Consider the following 19,108-nt stretch of genomic DNA (forward strand, 5'->3'; position numbering starts at 1 on the left):
GAACGAGGCGGCGCAGTGGGACATGTTCCTGCATGGGTTGGCTGACCGCGTCCAGAGGGAGATCTACGCCCTGGACCTCCCCACGACGCTGAATGGACTCGTCGAGCTCGCTCTGAGGGTGGACGCTCGCATCACCAGAGTCGGGGGAAGAGCACCGTCCATTTGGTCTCCAGCTGGAGCAGAGGGTCAACGGTCCAGTGGCAGGGACGTGGTCAGCCCAGTCTTCGATCACGAACCCATGCAGGTGGGTCGAGCTCGGCTTTCCCGGGAGGAGAGGGAAAGGCGGAGGTCCCAGGGCCTCTGCCTATACTGTGGAGGTTCGGGACATTTTGCCTACAACTGCCCGGTAAAAGGCCAAGCCCGATAGTAAGTATGAGGCTACTATCGGGTGGGATCTCCGCCGAGAAGACCTCATCCACATCTACCCTCCTTCCGGTAAGACTGAGATGGTCAATTCACCAGCACGACTGTCAAGCACTTCTGGACTCCGGGGCTGAGGGTAATTTTATGGACAGTACTTTTGCACATAGACTTCAGATTCCCCTTAAACCACTCACACAGAGGATTGCAGTACACGCATTAAATGGTCAAGAACTTCCCATCATCTCGCTCATCACCGAAAACATCACACTCATCACCTCAGGCAATCACTCAGAAACTATTTTTTTTTATATACTGGATTCCCCCCTGGCACCTGTAGTTCTTGGACACCCCTGGCTCATTCATCACAACCCTCGTGTGGACTGGCAGCAAAGAGCTATTCTGGAGTGGAGCAAGGAATGTCATAAGTCTTGTCTGATGTCTGCTTGTCCGTCTGTGCCTGTTTTTGTGTTACAGGAGGAGGCAGGGGACTTGTCTAACGTGCCCGAGGAGTACCACGATCTGAAGGAAGTGTTCAGTAAGTCTCGGGCTGCTTCTCTTCCTCCGCATCGTCCCTATGACTGTGCCATAGATTTACTGCCAGGTAAGTCTCCGCCTAAGGGCAAGTTATATTCGCTTTCCAATCCGGAGAGGGAGGCTATGGAGAAATATATTTCTGATTCTCTGGCAACCAGTTTCATCCGTCCTTCCTCTTCTCCGGCGGGGGCGGGGTTCTTTTTTGTGGGAAAGAAGGACGGGTCTCTGCGACCTTGTATTGACTACCGGGGGCTGAATAACATCACGGTAAAGAATACTTATCCTTTGCCGTTAATGTCTTCAGCCTTCGAGAGGTTGCAGGGAGCGTCTGTTTTCACGAAATTGGACTTGCGTAACGCTTATCATCTGGTTCGCATTAGGGAGGGGGATGAATGGAAGACTGCCTTTAACACCCCCAGGGGGCACTTTGAATACTTGGTCATGCCTTTCGGGCTGTCCAACTCCCCAGCAGTCTTCCAGGCACTGGTCAATGACGTGTTGCGAGACATGATAGATCAGTTCATATATGTTTACCTGGATGACATATTGATATTTTCCTCGTCTCTCCAGGAACATGTGCAACACGTTCGACGAGTGCTTCAGAGGTTGCTAGAGAATGGGCTTTTTGTCAAGGCGGAGAAATGCGATTTTCATGCACAGTCTGTTCCTTTTCTAGGATACATCATTTCGTCTGAGGGAATGCGTGTGGACCCTGAGAAGGTTAAGGCTGTGGTAGAGTGGCCAAGTCCAGATTCCCGTAAGGCCCTGCAGAGGTTTCTGGGGTTCGCCAACTTCTATCGGCGTTTCATTCGCAACTTCAGCCAACTAGCCGCACCTCTGACTGCCTTGACCTCCCCCAGAACTCCGTTCAGGTGGTCAGATACAGCCGAGGCTGTGTTTGCCAAACTCAAGAGCCGCTTTGTTTCAGCTCCCATCCTCGTTGCCCCTGATTCTTCACGTCAGTTCGTGGTGGAGGTCGACGCATCAGAGGTGGGGGTAGGAGCAGTCCTGTCCCAGCGTTCGCCCGCAGACGATAAGATGCATCCTTGCGCGTTTTTTTCTCATCGATTATCCCCAGCCGAACGCAATTACGACATTGGTAACAGGGAGTTGTTGGCAGTCAAGTTAGCGTTGGAGGAATGGCGTCATTGGTTAGAAGGTGCGGGGGTTCCTTTTATCGTCTGGACCGATCACAAGAATCTAGAGTACATCAGAACCGCCAAAAGATTGAACTCCAGGCAGGCTCGGTGGGCACTTTTTTTCGGTCGCTTTGATTTTTCTCTCTCGTACCGCCCGGGTTCTAAGAACATCAAACCCGACTCTTTATCTCGCATTTTTGATCGTTCCGAACGCCCGTCTACTCCCGAGTGCATTTTACCGGAAACCCTATTTGTTTCCACACTCGTATGGGAGATCGAATCGAAGGTCAAGACGGCCTTAGAAGGGGTAATGCCTCCGCCCGGTTGCCCACCGAATCGCTTATTTGTGCCGGAGGGATTACGGTCCGACGTTATACAGTGGGGTCATTGCTCCAACGTGGCTTGTCATCCAGGAGTTAATCGTACTAAGTTTTTAGTCAAGCAACGATTTTGGTGGCCACTTATGGCTCGTGACATCCACAGTTTTGTTTTGGCTTGCTCGGTCTGTGCCACTGGTAAGACTTCCAATCGTCCGCCTGATGGGCTCCTTCAACCGCTGCCTGTCCCTTCGAGACCCTGGTCCCATATCGCTCTAGATTTTGTCACCGCCCTCCCGCCCTCCCAGGGCAACACAGTCGTTTTGACTGTGGTGGACCGGTTCTCGAAGGCGGCTCATTTCATTCCCTTACCCAAATTACCCTCAGCTAAGGAGACAGCGTTGACAGTCATTGACCACGTCTTTCGCTTACATGGCCTCCCGATGGACGTGGTCTCTGACAGAGGACCCCAGTTTGTGTCCAAATTTTGGCAAGAATTTTGTAAGTTACTGGGGGCGACAGTTAGTCTGTCCTCAGGGTTCCACCCCCAGAGCAATGGTCAGACCGAGAGAGCCAACCAAGATCTGGAAAGGGTGTTGCGATGTTTGGTTTCTAAGAATCCTTCCTCTTGGAGTCAACAGATTTCCATGGTGGAGTACGCCCACAATACGTTACCAGTGTCGGCTACGGGCCTATCTCCGTTTGAGTGTAGTTTAGGTTACCAGCCACCTATTTTTCCTAGTCTGGAATCCGAGGTCGCGGTCCCCTCCGCTCACGCCTTAATCCAGAGGTGTCACCGCACTTGGACTAGAGCCCGTGAGGCTCTACTCCAAGTGGGGGCGCGCACCAAGGCTAAGGCCGATCGCCACCGGTCGAAGCCTCCCGTATACGTCGTTGGTCAAAGAGTGTGGCTTTCAACTAAGAACATTCCTCTCCGATCCGTCTCTAATAAGCTTGCCCCCAAATTCATTGGCCCGTTCACTGTCACCAAGATCATTAGTCCGGTGACAGTCCGCCTTAGTTTACCTCCAGCGTACAGGAGGGTTCACCCCGTTTTCCATGTTTCAAAAATCAAGCCCGTGTTTCATGCTCGCATTAATCCGCCAGTCCCGGTTCCCCCCCCGCCGCGTCTCGTAGATGGGGAGACCACCTATTCGGTAAATCGCATTCTGGATTCTAGACGGAGGGGACGTGGATTTCAGTACTTGGTGGACTGGGAAGGTTACGGTCCGGAGGAGAGAAGTTGGGTTCCGGCTAGAGACATCCTGGATCACTCTCTGATCGATGATTTCAATCGACAGGTAAGGGAGTCTGGGAACGCCAGGAGGCGTTCCTAGGAGAGGGGGTACTGTCACGGTATACAAGTTCATTGCTTCCTTCTCGTCTCGTGTTTATGTTGTTGTATGAAAGCACGTGTGTAGTGGGCGTGAATGAGTGTCATTCCTTGATCCGCTCCAGCTGATCGTCATCACATCACCAGCTGCAGCCGATCTCATCTCACCATATATTCTCACAGTTCTCTCATCTCCTTTGTCAGATCGTTGGATGTTGTCTCTTGGATGTTGTCTCTCCGTGTGGTGTTCCTGTTGGATTCGTTGGATGTTTGTCTCTCCGTGTGGTGTTCCTGTTGGATTCGTCGTCGTCTCTTCGTTGGATTGTCGTTTGGGTTTTCACTGCACTTCACGGGTTCGTCTTCGACCATCGAGGTCCCTGCGTCACCAGTCCACACCCGTGTTCCTGTCTAGCTTTTCATTGTTCAATAAAGAACTGAGTTTGACCTGCGATTGCTTCCGTCCTGTTTTTGACAACCATGACACTGTTGGCTTGGTGGTCTTAGCTGGTCTCCCAGCTTGGTCAGGCTGGTTTGTTGGCTGATTTTAGAGAGGTTTTGTGGCTTTTTATCTGTACCAGCTGAGATAGTCCATCTTAAAGCAGCTAAGACCAGCTTAAAGTAGTCTTAGACTCAGACGTCATGCCCGCGGACCGTTGGGTGAATGTCTCATGCACGAGGCACACAAAATGTGAAAAAGTACTTGTGAAGTTAGTGGCACCATTTTTGAAGTAAACTTGCAACTCAATGTTCTTGATTGAATAATGTATTAGATGCACACTGGTCTGTACAAAACTAACTGTGATTGATTGACTTACATAATGGTCAGACTCCATCTTGGGGCGGTCCTTGGTCAATGAAAGGTGTGATTGAGTCTAGGCATGTCAGTCTAAAAGCAGCTTATGCTTGTTTAAGCATTGTTTCAGACTACACGGTTAGAAAGTTACGGTTCGCTACGTACCTCGGTTTTGGGGTCACGGTTCGATAAGAGTTCGGTGCAACAGCAAAAAGCAACGAATCCCCAATGCTAGGTTTCTTTTAATTTATTTTGAACAGACAGTAGTGCAAATTACAGTTTGTTCCACCTAGAGTTATTTAGTCCCCCTGAGGTAGTTGGTACAGAACAGCCTTCTTTAGTGTATTAAACATTAAGCAGTAAACAGAATGCACTCTTGCATAGTTTTTTTTTTACAGGGCTGATAAAAAAACAAAAGTTATTTGGTCACAATCAGCAACAAAACTGAAAAGTATCTCTTTTGTTATAGAAGTACAACATAGAGTAATGAAAAATTAAACTTGTGCAGAGATTAGTTTTTGCACTCCTTTTCTGCCTAGTTATGGTGATTGGTTCTGGATGATGTCTTCTGTAGTCATTATATCGACGGAAAAAATTTTAAAATACTCATTCATTTATGGTCATACAGATCATCATAGACATCATTCGAAACTGTAAAGGGTCTAATTTTATTTCTGTACCCGCAAAATAAAAACAAAACATTGCGTTTTTGTAAAATAAAGAAAACAACAAAATGCCGTTCCCTTTCGTTGTCACTCCGAGTTACGTCGGATGACGACGAATGGGGTTTCGCTTAGAAAGCCTATCAACTTCGAGTATTACAAAACGAGCCAATGGCAAAGAAATGCCATGGGTCTGCGGAATTTGCATGGCGTAAATCCGCCCCACCTCGTGGGTATAAAAGGAGGAAGCCGGAAGCAAGCAGATATGTTTTCGCTTCGGAGCCAAGTGTATTCTTCTCTCCACAAGCCATCTCTGAATTGTCAGCTTTACAAACGAGTACCTCGAGTGTTGGTGTGACGGCGATCTACGGCGAGAGCGTGCTTCCTGCTGATCTGTTGCAGTGGTCTGCCAGTCGGTGCGTTTCTCCCCGGGTGCTTCAACACTTGAGTTTTCTCTCACTAAAAGAGCTTACACGTGGCACGTCTTTTTAAAGACGGCTCGCCCGTGCATTTCTGGTTGCAGCGGACTGGTATCGGACTCTGATGGGCACGAGCGCTGTCTAGTGTGTTTGGGCTTTGATCATGCTTGAACAGCGCTCGTGGGTGACTCATGTTCTCGCTGGGAACGTGATCATCGCGTCATATATAGGTCGAGACTCGGTGAACTCGCAAGAGTGAGAGTCCCCTCATCCACCCCCCGATCTTCGGCTGGTGGCCAGGGAGACCTGAGGGTTACGGTCTGGATCAAGGCGCCGACTATGTGTCCGTGACCCCAGCCCCCCTCTTCAATGACGGTGCCCGCTAATGAACTGCTGCTTCCCGCGAGTCTACCCTCTGGTGGCCCGCGTGTTTCAGTTGAAGCTACAGAGGAAGATGCCATGTCTGTTGCAGCATCACTAGGTGGGTTTGAGTCTTCTGGAAGTGAGGGCTCGTCACAGCTGCCACCTTCCGGTGTGCATACGGCTGTGCCTGAGTCTGATCCGGAGATGACGACCATGCTTTCCTGGGACGATGGGTTTTGGGTAAGGCCGCCGACCCTCGTCCACGGCAAACCCCAATACCTCTCTTCCCGGACGTGCATGATGAGATCTCGAAGTCCAAGAAGACCCCTTGTCTTCTCGGGACCGCTCGCTGATCTCATCCGCCTTTCCTCCCCTCGATGGGGCCGCTGCCCATGGGTACACTGGGGTTCCCCCGGCTGAACGCTCTGTTGCGATGCTATGTGTCCTCAGAGTGCTTCTTCTCGGCGCAATCCTAAGCACCCGCCCGTGGCCTGTAGTTTTTCGTCTACGCTTGTGGCGAGATCCTATAGCGCCACGGGACTGGCAGCCGCCTCACTGCATGCCATGGTCATTCTGCTGGTCCACCTGACCCAGATGCTCATGGACCTGCACGAGGGCGGGACTGACCCAGGGCTCTTCACTGAGCTGCGCGCCGCCACTGACCTTGCTCTCTGAGCGACGAAAGTGGCCGTACGCTCCCTGGGTCAGGTGATGCTCACCAGTCTGTGGCTGAACCTGTCTGATGTGCTGGATGTCGCGCGGACCCGTCTGTCCGACATTCCCATATCCCAGGTCGGCCTCTTCGGCGGTGCGGTTGAGGGCTTGCCCAACAGCTCTCAGCCGCCCATGAGCAGAGTGAGGTTGATTCTGTCCCGACGGCCCCGCCGTCCGCTCAGATCCCTCGTCTGCCCACCGCCGAAGGCGCCCTCCCGCGGCTCCCACCCCGCCCGTTCATGGGCCGGCTCTGGGGGCCGCGGGCGGACGCCACAGCCCTCTCCAGCCCCGCCCCCCGCTACACGCCGGGTTAAGCGGCGCTCGTGAGACGGGCACCTCGGCGATGGAGCAGACTGAGGTTGATTCTGTCCCGACGGCCCCGCCGTCCGCTCAGATCCCTCGGTCTGCCCACTGCCGAGGGCGCCCCCCCGCGGCTCCCACCCCGCCCGTTCACCCGCTCGGCTCTGGAGGCCGCGGTCGGACGCCACAGTCCTCTCCAGCCCCGCACCCCGCTACACGCCGGGTTAAGCGGCGCTCTTGAGTTGGGCTCCTCAGAAATGGGACTCAGTTCTTTCCAGGAGTTGGTAGCAGGACCACTCCTTTCCCCGGGGAGGGCCGGGGAAGAATCCTTATTCTCCAAAGAGCTGATTCTCCCGTCTCTGAGCACAGAGTTCTCGGACGTCACAGAGCGCCGCCCACAAGCCGTGCTCTCCTCGTCCCCCTCTGTCCCAGAGGTGGTTGACATGGCGTGCCGTCCACGGACCGCTTCGCCCCTGTCCCCCTCTGTCGCCAGACCCCTGGCAGAGCAGGCCCCCGCGGGACGACCAGCCTGGTCCTCCCCTGGCCCCTCTGCCAGGGCGCGGTTGCTAACTGTGCCCCCACATCGGGCCGCTATGCCGTCCACGTCTGGGCCAGTTACTCCGCTTCGCTGCCCCTCCGGGGGGACGCCTGTGGCTCGCATGATCCCGTTGGTTCAGTTCCTGGGAGCCTGGCTAGAGCTTCCCCGTCTGTCCCACTGGATCGCGCGTACCGTCAGGCTCGGCTATGCGATTCAGTTCGCACGGTCTCCTCCCCTCTTCAGGGGAGTCCGCTCCACTTTGGTCGGTGGCAATGCCCCTATCATGAGAGCAGAGATTGCCACCCTGCTGGCGAAGGGTGCAATCGAGACTGTCCCTCCAGCCGAGATGAGGTCCGGCTTCTACAGCCCCTACTTCATTGTCCCCAAGAAAACCGGTGGGCTACGGCCAATCCTGGACTTGCGCGTGCTGAACCGCTCCCTTCACAGGATGCCGTTCAAGATGCTCACCGCCAAACGCGTTTTCGAATGCATACGGCCCCAGGATTGGTTTGCAGCGATCGACCTGAAGGACGCCTACTTTCATGTCTCCATTCTTCCTCGACACAGACCGTTCCTCCGGTTTGCTTTCGAGGGGCAGGCATACCAGTACGCGGTTCTCCCTTTCGGGCTAGCCCTGTCTCCTCGCATCTTCACGAAGGTCGTCGAGGCGGCCCTTGTTCCCCTTCGAGAGCAAGGGGTTCGCATCCTGAGTTATATCGACGACTGGCTGATCCTAGCTCACTCTCGAGATCAGGTTTGCGAACACAGGGACCTAGTGCTTCGGCACCTAGCCCGTCTGGGCCTTCGGGTCAACTGGGAGAAGAGCAAACTTTGCCCCGTGCAGAGGATCTCTTTTCTCGGTATGGACATCGACTCGGTCGCCATGTCCGTGCAGCTTACGAGCGAGCGCGCGCAGTCACTGCTGACTTGCCTAAGACAATTCGAGGGCAAGAGTGCGGTTCCACTGATACTTTTTCAGAGGCTCCTGGGGCATATGGCATCTGCAGCCGCGGTCACGCCGCTCGGATTGCTTCATATGAGACCGCTTCAGCTTTGGCTTCGCGACCGAGTCCCGAGGTGGGCATGGCAACACGGCACGTTCCGAGTACCAGTTACTCCGACCTGCCGTCAGTTCTTCACCCCGTGGGCGAACCTCGGTTTTCTCAGGGCCGGTGTCCCCCTGGCACGAGCTTCCCGGCATGTTGTTGTCTCAACAGATGCCTCCACCACGGGCTGGGGCGCCATGTGCAATGGACATGCTGCTGCGGGCTCCTGGACAGGACCCCAGCGGCTGTGGCATGTCAACTGCCTCGAGTTGTTGGCAGTACGCCTTGCCCTGCACCGCTTCCGGGCGTTGCTCAGGGGTCAACACGTACTAGTCCGTTCAGACAATACCGCCACTGTAGCGTACATCAACCATCAAGGTGGTCTACGCTCCCGCCGTATGTCACAACTCGCTCGCCACCTCCTCCTATGGAGTCAGAAGCATCTGAGGTCGCTTCGAGCCATCTTCATTCCCGGAGCGCTGAACTGTGCAGCCGACGAGCTCTCACGGCTTCAGCCCCTCCCTGGAGAATAGCGACTCCATCCCCAGTCGGTTCAGCTGATTTGGGACCAGTTCGGGGACGCGCAGATAGATCTGTTTGCCTCTCACGACTCGACCCATTGCGCCCAGTTCTATTCCCTGTCCGAGGGCACGCTCGGCACGGATGGTCTGGCGCACAGCTGGCCGCAGGGCCGCAAGTATGCGTTTCCCCCAGTGAGCCTTCTTGCGCACACTTTGCGGAAGGTCAGGGAGGACGAGGAGCAGGTCATTCTGGTTGCCCCTTACTGGCAACCGGACCTGGTTCCCCGAACTAGTACTCCTCGCGACAGCACCTCCCTGGCCGATCCCTCTGAGGAAGTACCTTCTTTCTCAGGGACGGCACCCTCGTCCCGATCTTTGGAACTTCCACGTGTGGCTCCTGGATGGGACGAGGCAGGTTTGAGTACCCTACCACCAGCGGTGGTGGCTACCATCACTTCCGATAGAGCGTCGTCCACGAGACACGTCTATGCGTTGAAGTGGAACCTCTTCGTCAACTGGTGCTCTTCTCACCGAGAAGACCCCCGGAGATGCTCGATCAGTGTTGTGCTTTCCTTCCTTCAACAGGGGCTGGAGCGAAGGCTGTCTCCCTCCACCCTGAAGGTCTATGTTGCCGCCATTGCCGCACATCATGACCTCATCGAAGGTAAGTCGGTGGGGAAGCACGTCCTGGTCATCAGGTTCCTGAGAGGAGCGAGGAGACTAAATCCTCCTCGTCCTCCTCTCGTTCCCTCTTGGGACCTCTCAGTGGTTCTAACTGCCCTGAAGAGTGCTCCCTTTGAGCCCCTGCAATCAGTCAAGCTTAAGTTCCTGTCTATGAAGACAGCGCTCCTGGTTGCACTGGCCTCCATCAAGAGGGTTGGGGACCTGCACGCATTCTCCGTTGACGAAGCGTGCCTGGAATTTGGGCCGGCTTCCTCTCACGTGATCCTGAGACCCCGGCCTGGATACGTGCCCAAGGTTCCTACCACTCCCTTTGGGGACCAGGTGGTGAACCTGCAAGCGCTGCCCTCGGAGGAGGCAGACCCAGCCTTGGCACTGCTCTGTCCAGTACGCGCTCTCCGCGCCTATGTAGACAGAACGCAGTGTTTCAGGACCTCAGACCAGCTCTTTGTCTGTTATGGTGGGAAGCTGAAGGGAAAGGCTCTCTCCAAGCAAAGGTTGTCTCACTGGATAGTGGACACCATTGCTTTGGCTTACCAGCAGCAAGGTCGACCGTGCCCCCTTGGTGTGACTGCCCACTCCACCCGGAGTGTGGCGTCCTCTTGGGCTCTAGCGCATGGCGCCTCGCTAACAGACATCTGCAGAGCTGCAGGCTGGGCGACACCTAACACATTCGCCAGATTCTATAATCTCCGAGTGGAGCCTGTGTCCTCTCGTGTACTCGCTTCAACCAGCTAGTACCGGACCCGCTCAGGTGTCTTCGCTTGCTCGCCATTCCACTCCACGGACTGGATACGTGCGATATTTTCCTCAGGTGAGCTTTCCCGAAAACCCTGAGCTCCTCCAGCACTCCTGACGTCGGCGCCAGTGTCTATTGCCTGCGCGTCGGCTAGGTGCCTCCCGTGTGCATGGTCCCTCCTCTGAGCGACCCCCACATGTGTATTTCCACTGTAAGCCTCTCTGAGCGTGTGTCTTTCCCTTGGCAAGCCACCTTGCCACCCCTGGGGTTGAAATATTCCACCTGCGGCTGGACACCCCAGTGTTTTCCAAATGCTTCCTTCGGGTCATATGTGTATTCTCTAAGTCCCCCCCCCTCCGGGCTGGCATTAATTGCATACTTCCCCTAAGCTTGGGATATGCTTCCCAGTGTACCTTGGTATTCCTGTGATAAATGGAGTCCTTTGTCCAGGCTGACAGGGATCTCGATTTACGCAGGGCACTGGAAGACAGCTGAGAAGGTGGCGTGATTAGACTGGTAACCCCATTCGTCGTCATCCGACGTAACTCGGAGTGACAACGAAAGGGAGCGTCTACGGTTACGTATGTAACCCTCGTTCCCTGAGTAGGGAACGGAGACGTTACGTCTGCCTGCCACTTTCCGCTGTACCGCGGGGATCGCCTGAGCTCAGTCTTGGCTCCTCAGCGAAGAAACATATCTGCTTGCTGCCGGCTTCCTCCTTTTATACCCACGAGGTGGGGCGGAGTTACGCCATGCAAATTCCGCAGACCCATGGCATTTCTTTGCCATTGGCTCGTTTTGTAATACTCGAAGTTGATAGGCTTTCTAAGCGAAACCCCATTCGTCGTCATCCGACGTAACGTCTCCGTTCCCTACTCAGGGAACGAGGGTTACATACGTAACCGTAGACGTTTTCTGTCATCCTGGTTTCTTTTTCTTGAAGTTAGTGGAGCGTGACCCAAACAATAATCGAAACATCTGTTATATAACTCCTGACCCCCGAAGGAGGGAACGGAGAAGTTAGGTCAGAACGGAACTGACGAGTTGGGATCTCACCTTAGAGCCCAATCACCTTTGAGGGTAAACTAAACTAGCCAATGCATATTTGCATTAATTTGCACTGAACATATTTTACTGAAGGAACTGAGCGCATAGGCTATAGTAGCAAGCTCTTGTGTGCCATCTGAACTCTTGTTTTGGGTTGGTGCATAGATCACCTCGTCTTCTTCTGCTCTTTTTCCTGTTGCGGAGGTTAGCAAACAGCATTGCATTACCGCGCATGCCCCCTTATGGATTGTGGATCATATATATATATATATAGCTTTTGGGTTGGTTTTTGTGACAGAGAGGCAATGAGAGAATCCCCTTGTAGACTTGTGTTTTTCATGAATGAGTCTCAGATTTTCCATTGCTAGTAGTTATAGCACCTACAGTACCAGCAGATGCTTTTTCATAATTTACACCTTTTTTCAATTATATTTGTCAAGTAATAGGAACATTTTAGGCATACTATATATATATATATATATATATATATATATATTATATATATATATATATATATATATATATAAATGCTTACAGAACCTTTAAATGACCTGCGCAAAATATACACCTCTCTGTGATCGGGATATTTCTCTTTAATTCAGGTTATCATCATAGGATGACATATTTTACCTCTGATTTCCCTCAAATTAAATTAATTAAATTAATTAGATGATATGCTGATTAACTAATGACATTATTTGCATATATCAATAGGTTTAAATGGTTTACTAAGACAATCCCACAAATAAAGATTAATCAAGAAATTAAACACTTCAGGAAAATGATTAAACCATTGAACAGATTTTACATAAAGTAATTTTTAGAAGTATTATCCATCCATTCTCTAAACCACTTATCCTCCGTACACTATAAAAAAAAATCTTAAATTTTAAGGTACAATTAACTTGGATGTTTAAGTCATTTCAACTTAAATGACATTAAACTAACTGTAAAAAATGAGTTAAATCTTACTTTTTTATACAATGTACTGTAGGGTTGCGGGTAGAACGTCCTGGTTGCGTATGCAACCCACTGTTCCCTGAAGGAGGGAACGCTCCTCCATCAAGGGTAGTGAGGGGGGAGGAGCCACTCAGGCGGTTTCTGGCAGAGAAAGGTGCCATCCATGCCCTCGTAAGCTCCTCATGCACTTCAGGAAAGAAAGGAACCGGGGCGGCGGACTGAGAACCAGTACGGCCCGCCCCGATATACCAATCATCCAACCTAGACGGCTCGGGACACGGTGGAGGGGTTCCACACGAGCCCTACCGCCTCGGCGGCCTTTTTCAGCATAGCAGACGTAGTCGACGGAGGCTCCCCCTCCGATGCTGCGATTGACATGGTATCCCCTGGAGGGGCCCCAAATGACACGGCTGGCCTGTCCATTACAGAGGGACCAGCGGGATCAATGGGGAGCTCCACCGGTTGCGGTGTGAAAGAGGAGTGAGGGATCCACGGGGCCTGGCCGGGCGGTTTACCCCTCACTGTGATCCTCAGATCACCCAGCTTGGACGGCACCCCAGTCTTTCTCTGGGAAGGTAACCCAGAGGAAGAACAAGGGCGGGGCCCAGAGGTGGGGACTGCACCAACGCTTTTGACGAAGGCGAGTCTAGATCTCAACACCGAGATGGCCATGTTCCCGCAGTGAGAACATGACTCATCCACGAAAGCTGCCTCGGCATGCTGTAAGCCCAAACATGCGACACAACTTTCCGTCAGAGGAAAGTGACCGTCAGAGGGGGATAGCGCCAGACCGCACCCAGAAACGCACGGATGGAATGGCATCTTGAAAAAGACGCACTCACACCCGTGTTGCTCTTTTAGGAAATGGGACCGTCACCAGTGCCGGAGCACAGGGGACGCACTCACACCCGTGTTGCTCTTTTAGGAAATGGGACCGTCACCAGTAGCGGGACCACAGGGAATGACCGCGGCAAACACTGAATAGCCTTCAACCAACAGTGAAGCACTCACTTCTCGCCCTCTAACCAACCATCAACACACAAACAAACAATAGAAATTTGATGCTGTTAAAACAGCAGTTGAGAGCTGAGAAGCTCGCGATCACCGCTGCACCACGCTGTAGAAAACCAACACTGGAGAGGTCTTCCCGCAAGAACACCGACACACTCGCTCGTTGAATACAACAGCACTATTCAGAGACATCAAAGACGAACGGCTCCGAAGCGAAAGGCAACTAGTGCGTGCATCCACTTCCGTATTTATAACCGCGCCGCGGGGGCGTAGTGTGTGATGCAAATCACGCACGCCAAATTCCATTGGCTCGTTCAATAGTAATCGAAGATGATAGGCTCTCTAGCGCGATCCCCATTCAGTCGACCGTCGACTACGTCTGACGTTATCGACTGAAAGGGAAGCATCATTATATTATATTGTATGAATTATAATAAATAAAAGCATAAATTATACCTGTTCATCATATAAAGTATCATGTCTCTTCAGAAAACATGGATTAAATCAATGGATTCATATACAGTAGTTAACATTTGTAACGTCTTTATTTCGTTTAATACTTTACAATTTGTTTACGTGGACTTTAAATGGATGGACAAGAATAATGAGATGATATTAAAAATATCTTCATTTATACTACAGGGCTGTTGAATGCTTGATTCGTATTGGTTGAGAACGTTCTAAGGTGTGCAATTATTTTCAGGGAAACGCACGGCTAACGTAGTTCCAGGCAGGTCTTGACCGCATTATAGTTCCATAACACTTCGCGTAGTTAACTGTAATAACGGAAAATAGGATACAATTCATAACAAGAAGCTTGATCTGCAATTTTCGATGTCTAACTTCACAATCAATGGAAACATGCAGTTTAATTTTAATAAACAAAGTATATAGCCCTATATAGTCAATAGAAAATTAAACTGAATAGGCCTATATAAATAAATTGATAGTCCTGCTGCACGGGTTTTCGTAATTATTGCAGATAATAGGCTATAACAAATAAATAATTATTGATAGGCCTATAGCCTACTTGTTAATAGGACTTTGTGTTTCATTTACTACTGTCAATATTAGGAAAAAAACATGAACGAACTAATTAAAATGAATTGAATTAATTAATAAATAATAACATTGAAGTACATGCCTCTCTCTCTCTCTAATAACTGCATTAATAACTGCATAAAGCCGGGGACACACTTATTGTAAGGCCGGTTATGAATGTAATTTGATACTTTGTTATGATTGATCATGCCCAAACGCGTGTTCAGCGCGTTCAGTCTGTGTTTACAATCTGCTGCAGTCGATGGAATGTTTCAGCCAGTCGTTAAGTATGTCCAGCATTAGTCTGCTATCAGTGGCTCAAACCTCCGTTACTCTAAAATGACGTTTTGGAATTAGCAACGGAGGCGTGTGATTAGATGCGCAATAAATTAGTCCTACATACAAGAGCGTTTTAATGACAAAAACTTTACAAACGTCTTGAAATACATCATTTGAACAATGTTTCGATGTGTGGTAACTGTAGTATAAGCGGAATAATTGACTTCAGGCCGTTGAATTATTAGAAAAATAATGCACACCGAGGTGTAACTGCCACTCCGTTTCGCGTCGTGACCGCATTACCACCTCGGGTGTGCATTATTTTTCTAATAATTCAACGGGCTGTCGTCAATTATTCCTTACTTGTGTTCTGAAGATGAAGGAAAGTCTTTGGAACAACATGATTTGTGCGTGAACTTTTCCTTTAATGATAAAACATTACAAACTCCATCAAATCTCCCAAAAATTTGTGTCTGTTACATTTTCTCCTGAACTAGTTAAAGTGATATTTAAAATGAAAAATTCTGTCATCATTTACTCACCTTCCTGTTGTTCCAAATATGTATGAGTTTCTTTCTCATAGAACATATTTTGAAGAATGTTGGTAACCAGCAGTTGAAGGTAGCCATTGACTTCCATAGTATTTTTCCCCCTATGAAAGTCAATGGCTACCGTCAAATGTTTGATTACCCACATTCTTCAAAATATCTCCTTCTGTGTCCTTAGACAGGGTTAGATCAACTTGAGGGTGAGTAAGTGATGACAAAATAAAAATTTTGGGTGAACTATCCCTTTAAACACAGTCCTGTTAACAGGTATTCAGGGAGATTTCACCCCACATTTGATTGACGGCTGTCAGTGTGTTGTCCTTGTTCATCACAGATAGCTTGATAAGCCACAACACCTGTCTGTGCTTGTGGCTTTACTTCTGCTTGCTCCATCAGCAGAGCAGACAGGAATGGGCCAGTAATGTGTTTGTGTGTGCGCGGGACGTTCAGGTGGAGCCCGTCTCCCCACAGGCCATTTATTGTTCATTATTTCCTGCTAAATGTGCATTCCCTGCCATATCTGACCCAGTTGCCAATGCTCTGCCGTTCATGTTCGCCTACCTTGCTTGGGGTATTGGCATTGCACTTCACGTGTTTGTTTTAGTTAATGAGAATCTACTTTAATTAGATTTTGATGAGCATCCAGGCATCGATCAGGACAGAAAAGCACGTCCGTCCAAGAGAGGAGGTGCCAGCGACACGCACATTGATCTTCCTTTGTCTGCATGTGTACAGCATTACTTGGATCGAGCCCTGGTCTTAATGAGTAGCTTCACCAGGGGTAAACTGTACTTTACAGCGCCAGCACTTTCTCCAAAGAGGCCTCAGATACTACGCATAGACCAGGGACATATTTTGTTGTGAGATTTGGCGACAAAGGCAGAAAATAACACTTAAATTGGCTGTAATTGCTCAAAGCTTTCAGAGCAAAGAGCAAGAGCGATTATCCCCTCAAGAACTCTCATAATGCGCGGCCTGATCTTTGGAAGCGGCGTGTTGGAGGAGGTTGGAATTTTATCCAAACCATTATTACACGACAACGACATCAGTCTAATGAATAACTCTTATCTTCTCCCACCATAACGCTGACCAATAATAACTGTGGAACAATGTATCTGATTGAATTTAAAAAGCCTGCAATAATATGGAACATTTGTCTAGATTTAGACTGCCTTCGAAAGCTTAGAAAAGGACATCAACTCTATTCAAAGCAATTGTAAACCATTAAAATCACAGAGCACTGACATCCTGTTTGTTTTATGAGTACCTTAGACAAGATAGTATTGAAATATCAGGACAACTGTCTGCACCAAAACATCCATTTGGGTGTTTCTTAAATAAGCAGTGTAGGATAGGTTTCCGAATTTCCATGCGGCTGTCTTTACAACCCATAGTGATGAATTTAAAAGACGGTAATCCAAAATTTGTCCCCCCCCCCCCTTCCTCTCGGCTGTCGGAAGCCGCTTACAGAGGTGCTCTATAATCTGCTGTCAGCCAGATGTATATGCTAAAAAAACTACATTTAGGGGTAAGTGGAATTTGCACAAATGTCATGCTTTATTTCCTTCCTTTGTAGCTTTTAACAGACATGTGTAGTGCTTGTTGGAAAAGAATCATTTTTCCCCGCAATCTTTTATCATTACGCTCTGTGTGGGAAATTGCAATCGACGTGCAATCATCTCCCTATGCAGCTCGGTAGCACGGCTCTGGATGTGGAGTCTTCTGCAGCTGTACTTTAGTGAAGGGTTTGCTGTTAATGATTTTGATAATGCTAGCAGATGCAGATCTATAAACAGCATATTTCAAAGAAAAGAAAAGCCGCTTTAGCGATATACCTATAGTTTTCTTAAATTGTTCATAATTTTCATCAGTGTAATGACTTTAGATTCAAGCACAAACACACACAAACACAGAAAATAGCATTTTGATTTGAGTAATCAGTAGTTTTTTCTCAGTAAAAAATTAAATAAATACTTACCAAGGATGTGCTATCAGTACCATGTTGGTTATATACTAATATTATAATTTTTATTTAACACTATAAGCCAATTAGATATTGAATAATTTACCCTGTTTTTTATTTATTCAGAAAAATAAATACAGGTAATTATTTAGAATATATTTGCTGTCATGTACTGCTCAGTTAAAGTAAATTGTTAAAAGATACTGATAATTAAATAAAATTACTTAATTCACTCGTAGCATTTAAAATGATAGATTTTAGGTTTTATTGTTCACATATTTAGACGAAATGGTATATATTGTATGCTTATTAGGACTAAATGGTATATATTGTTTACTTATTTAGACTAAATGGTATATATCAGACAATTATGAATCAGCCATAACATGAAAGTAATTATCAACTTATCTGTATCTGCCATAATTTTAACATTCTTTAAACAAGATAAATTTACTTGAGAAACACAAAAGATCTTTTTAGAGAATATCTTGACGTTTATTTTTCCTAGCCTATTGACTTTTTTTTCCTCCTCACCAAATGTCACCAAATTTAGTTTACATCAAAATTTGTTTTACTTTCTACTTTCTAAACGGTCTAAATAAACTAAAAAAAACTCTAAATAAAAAAAGCCATAATGACTTACACAAATATTCTTCTTCTTATTTAAAACTTTATAAACTATAATCGATGGCTTCCGGTGTCATGACAAATCGGGTCTCACTTGAAATTGGGTCTCTATTAACTATCAGTTCATGATTACACTAATTACATATGGACATGATTATACTAATTACATATGGACAATGTTAATTCAAAACATGTATACTGTAGGTTAATGTATAGTGCATTACAAAACAAATGGAACATTTCTTTCACGTCATAAACTGTTAATTAATTATTAACAATCCTAAAAATAATAATAGCCTATAAAGTGAATAACTGAACATCATTACATTATTTTATAACTGAAAAATTTTGATATGTAATTACAGTGTAGTTAGAGAAAATGAAAACAGAATCCAGAAATCAATAATGATATCATATATTTTTTAACTGTCTTACCGTAACTCTTTGAAGGGCTCAGCCCTCACATGCGGGGTCTCCACTGAGTTACTGAACACTGCACCCTCCGCTCCTGCAAACACAATCCGACATGTACAATCTCAGTCATGCTCTGAATGAAGCAACGCTCCACATGCTAAAATCAATGGACATAATCTGTGAAGCTCTATTATTGATCCATACAGTCTGGCTGTGTCCCTGCGGATGTGACCTAAAGTTGAGCCACCGAAAACCTTTTCACTAGGCTTTGCTGAAGCAGTTACGTCACGGGTTAAAGCCTCAGATTCGATCAATAGGTTTCGGTAAGGACTGTGGAGGTGCTCCTTGGAATGCTAATGCTAATATGCAGTCCTTTTGTAAACACCTACAGCTCAATACAAGTGCAGCAGTATCATATAACAGTAAGTGTGATTTTCCTCTTGTAGACTTTAAAGGACGATCTGACTGAAACCTCAAAACTTTTTGACACCAAAAGGACCATGGCCAACAGAATAGCATGGCTTGAGTGCTTTAGTAGTGTATGTACAACTCGGATGTTTCCCGTGGAGATGCTCTCAAATTACAGTGCATCCTAGGAGGCTGAAGTGTTCCTTAAAAGGTTGCTACAAGGCCTATCTCAAGGGGGAGTGCTACCATTTGGCTTAATGGCTGCTCCGGGAGGTGTAAGATCTGTTGCCCACATGTAGGTTGTGAGAGCAACTGTGGATGGATTTGTTCCAAAATATCAGGAGGGGG

General features: G+C 48.4%; 1 protein-coding gene across 5 annotated transcripts in view; it reads right to left on the reverse strand.

Moving 5' to 3' along the window:
* sgcd (sarcoglycan, delta (dystrophin-associated glycoprotein)) overlaps positions 1-19,108 on the reverse strand; it is a 284,743-nt gene that overhangs the window by 17,643 nt on the left and 247,992 nt on the right. For all 5 annotated transcript variants that reach the window (XR_013190496.1, XR_013190497.1, XR_013190494.1 and 2 more), the window contains exon 6: positions 18,374-18,446. Coding sequence is in view for 2 of the 5 variants with exons in the window: in XM_077196702.1 (XP_077052817.1) it covers positions 18,374-18,446 (73 nt within the window). In the remaining 3 variants the exon portion in view is untranslated. The remainder of the gene's footprint in view (positions 1-18,373; positions 18,447-19,108) is intronic.

This window comes from Siphateles boraxobius, unplaced genomic scaffold (genome assembly GCF_051911475.1).
Source record: "Siphateles boraxobius isolate OS27281-9 unplaced genomic scaffold, OSU_SipBor_1 11, whole genome shotgun sequence".
Lineage (NCBI taxonomy): Eukaryota > Metazoa > Chordata > Actinopteri > Cypriniformes > Leuciscidae > Siphateles > Siphateles boraxobius.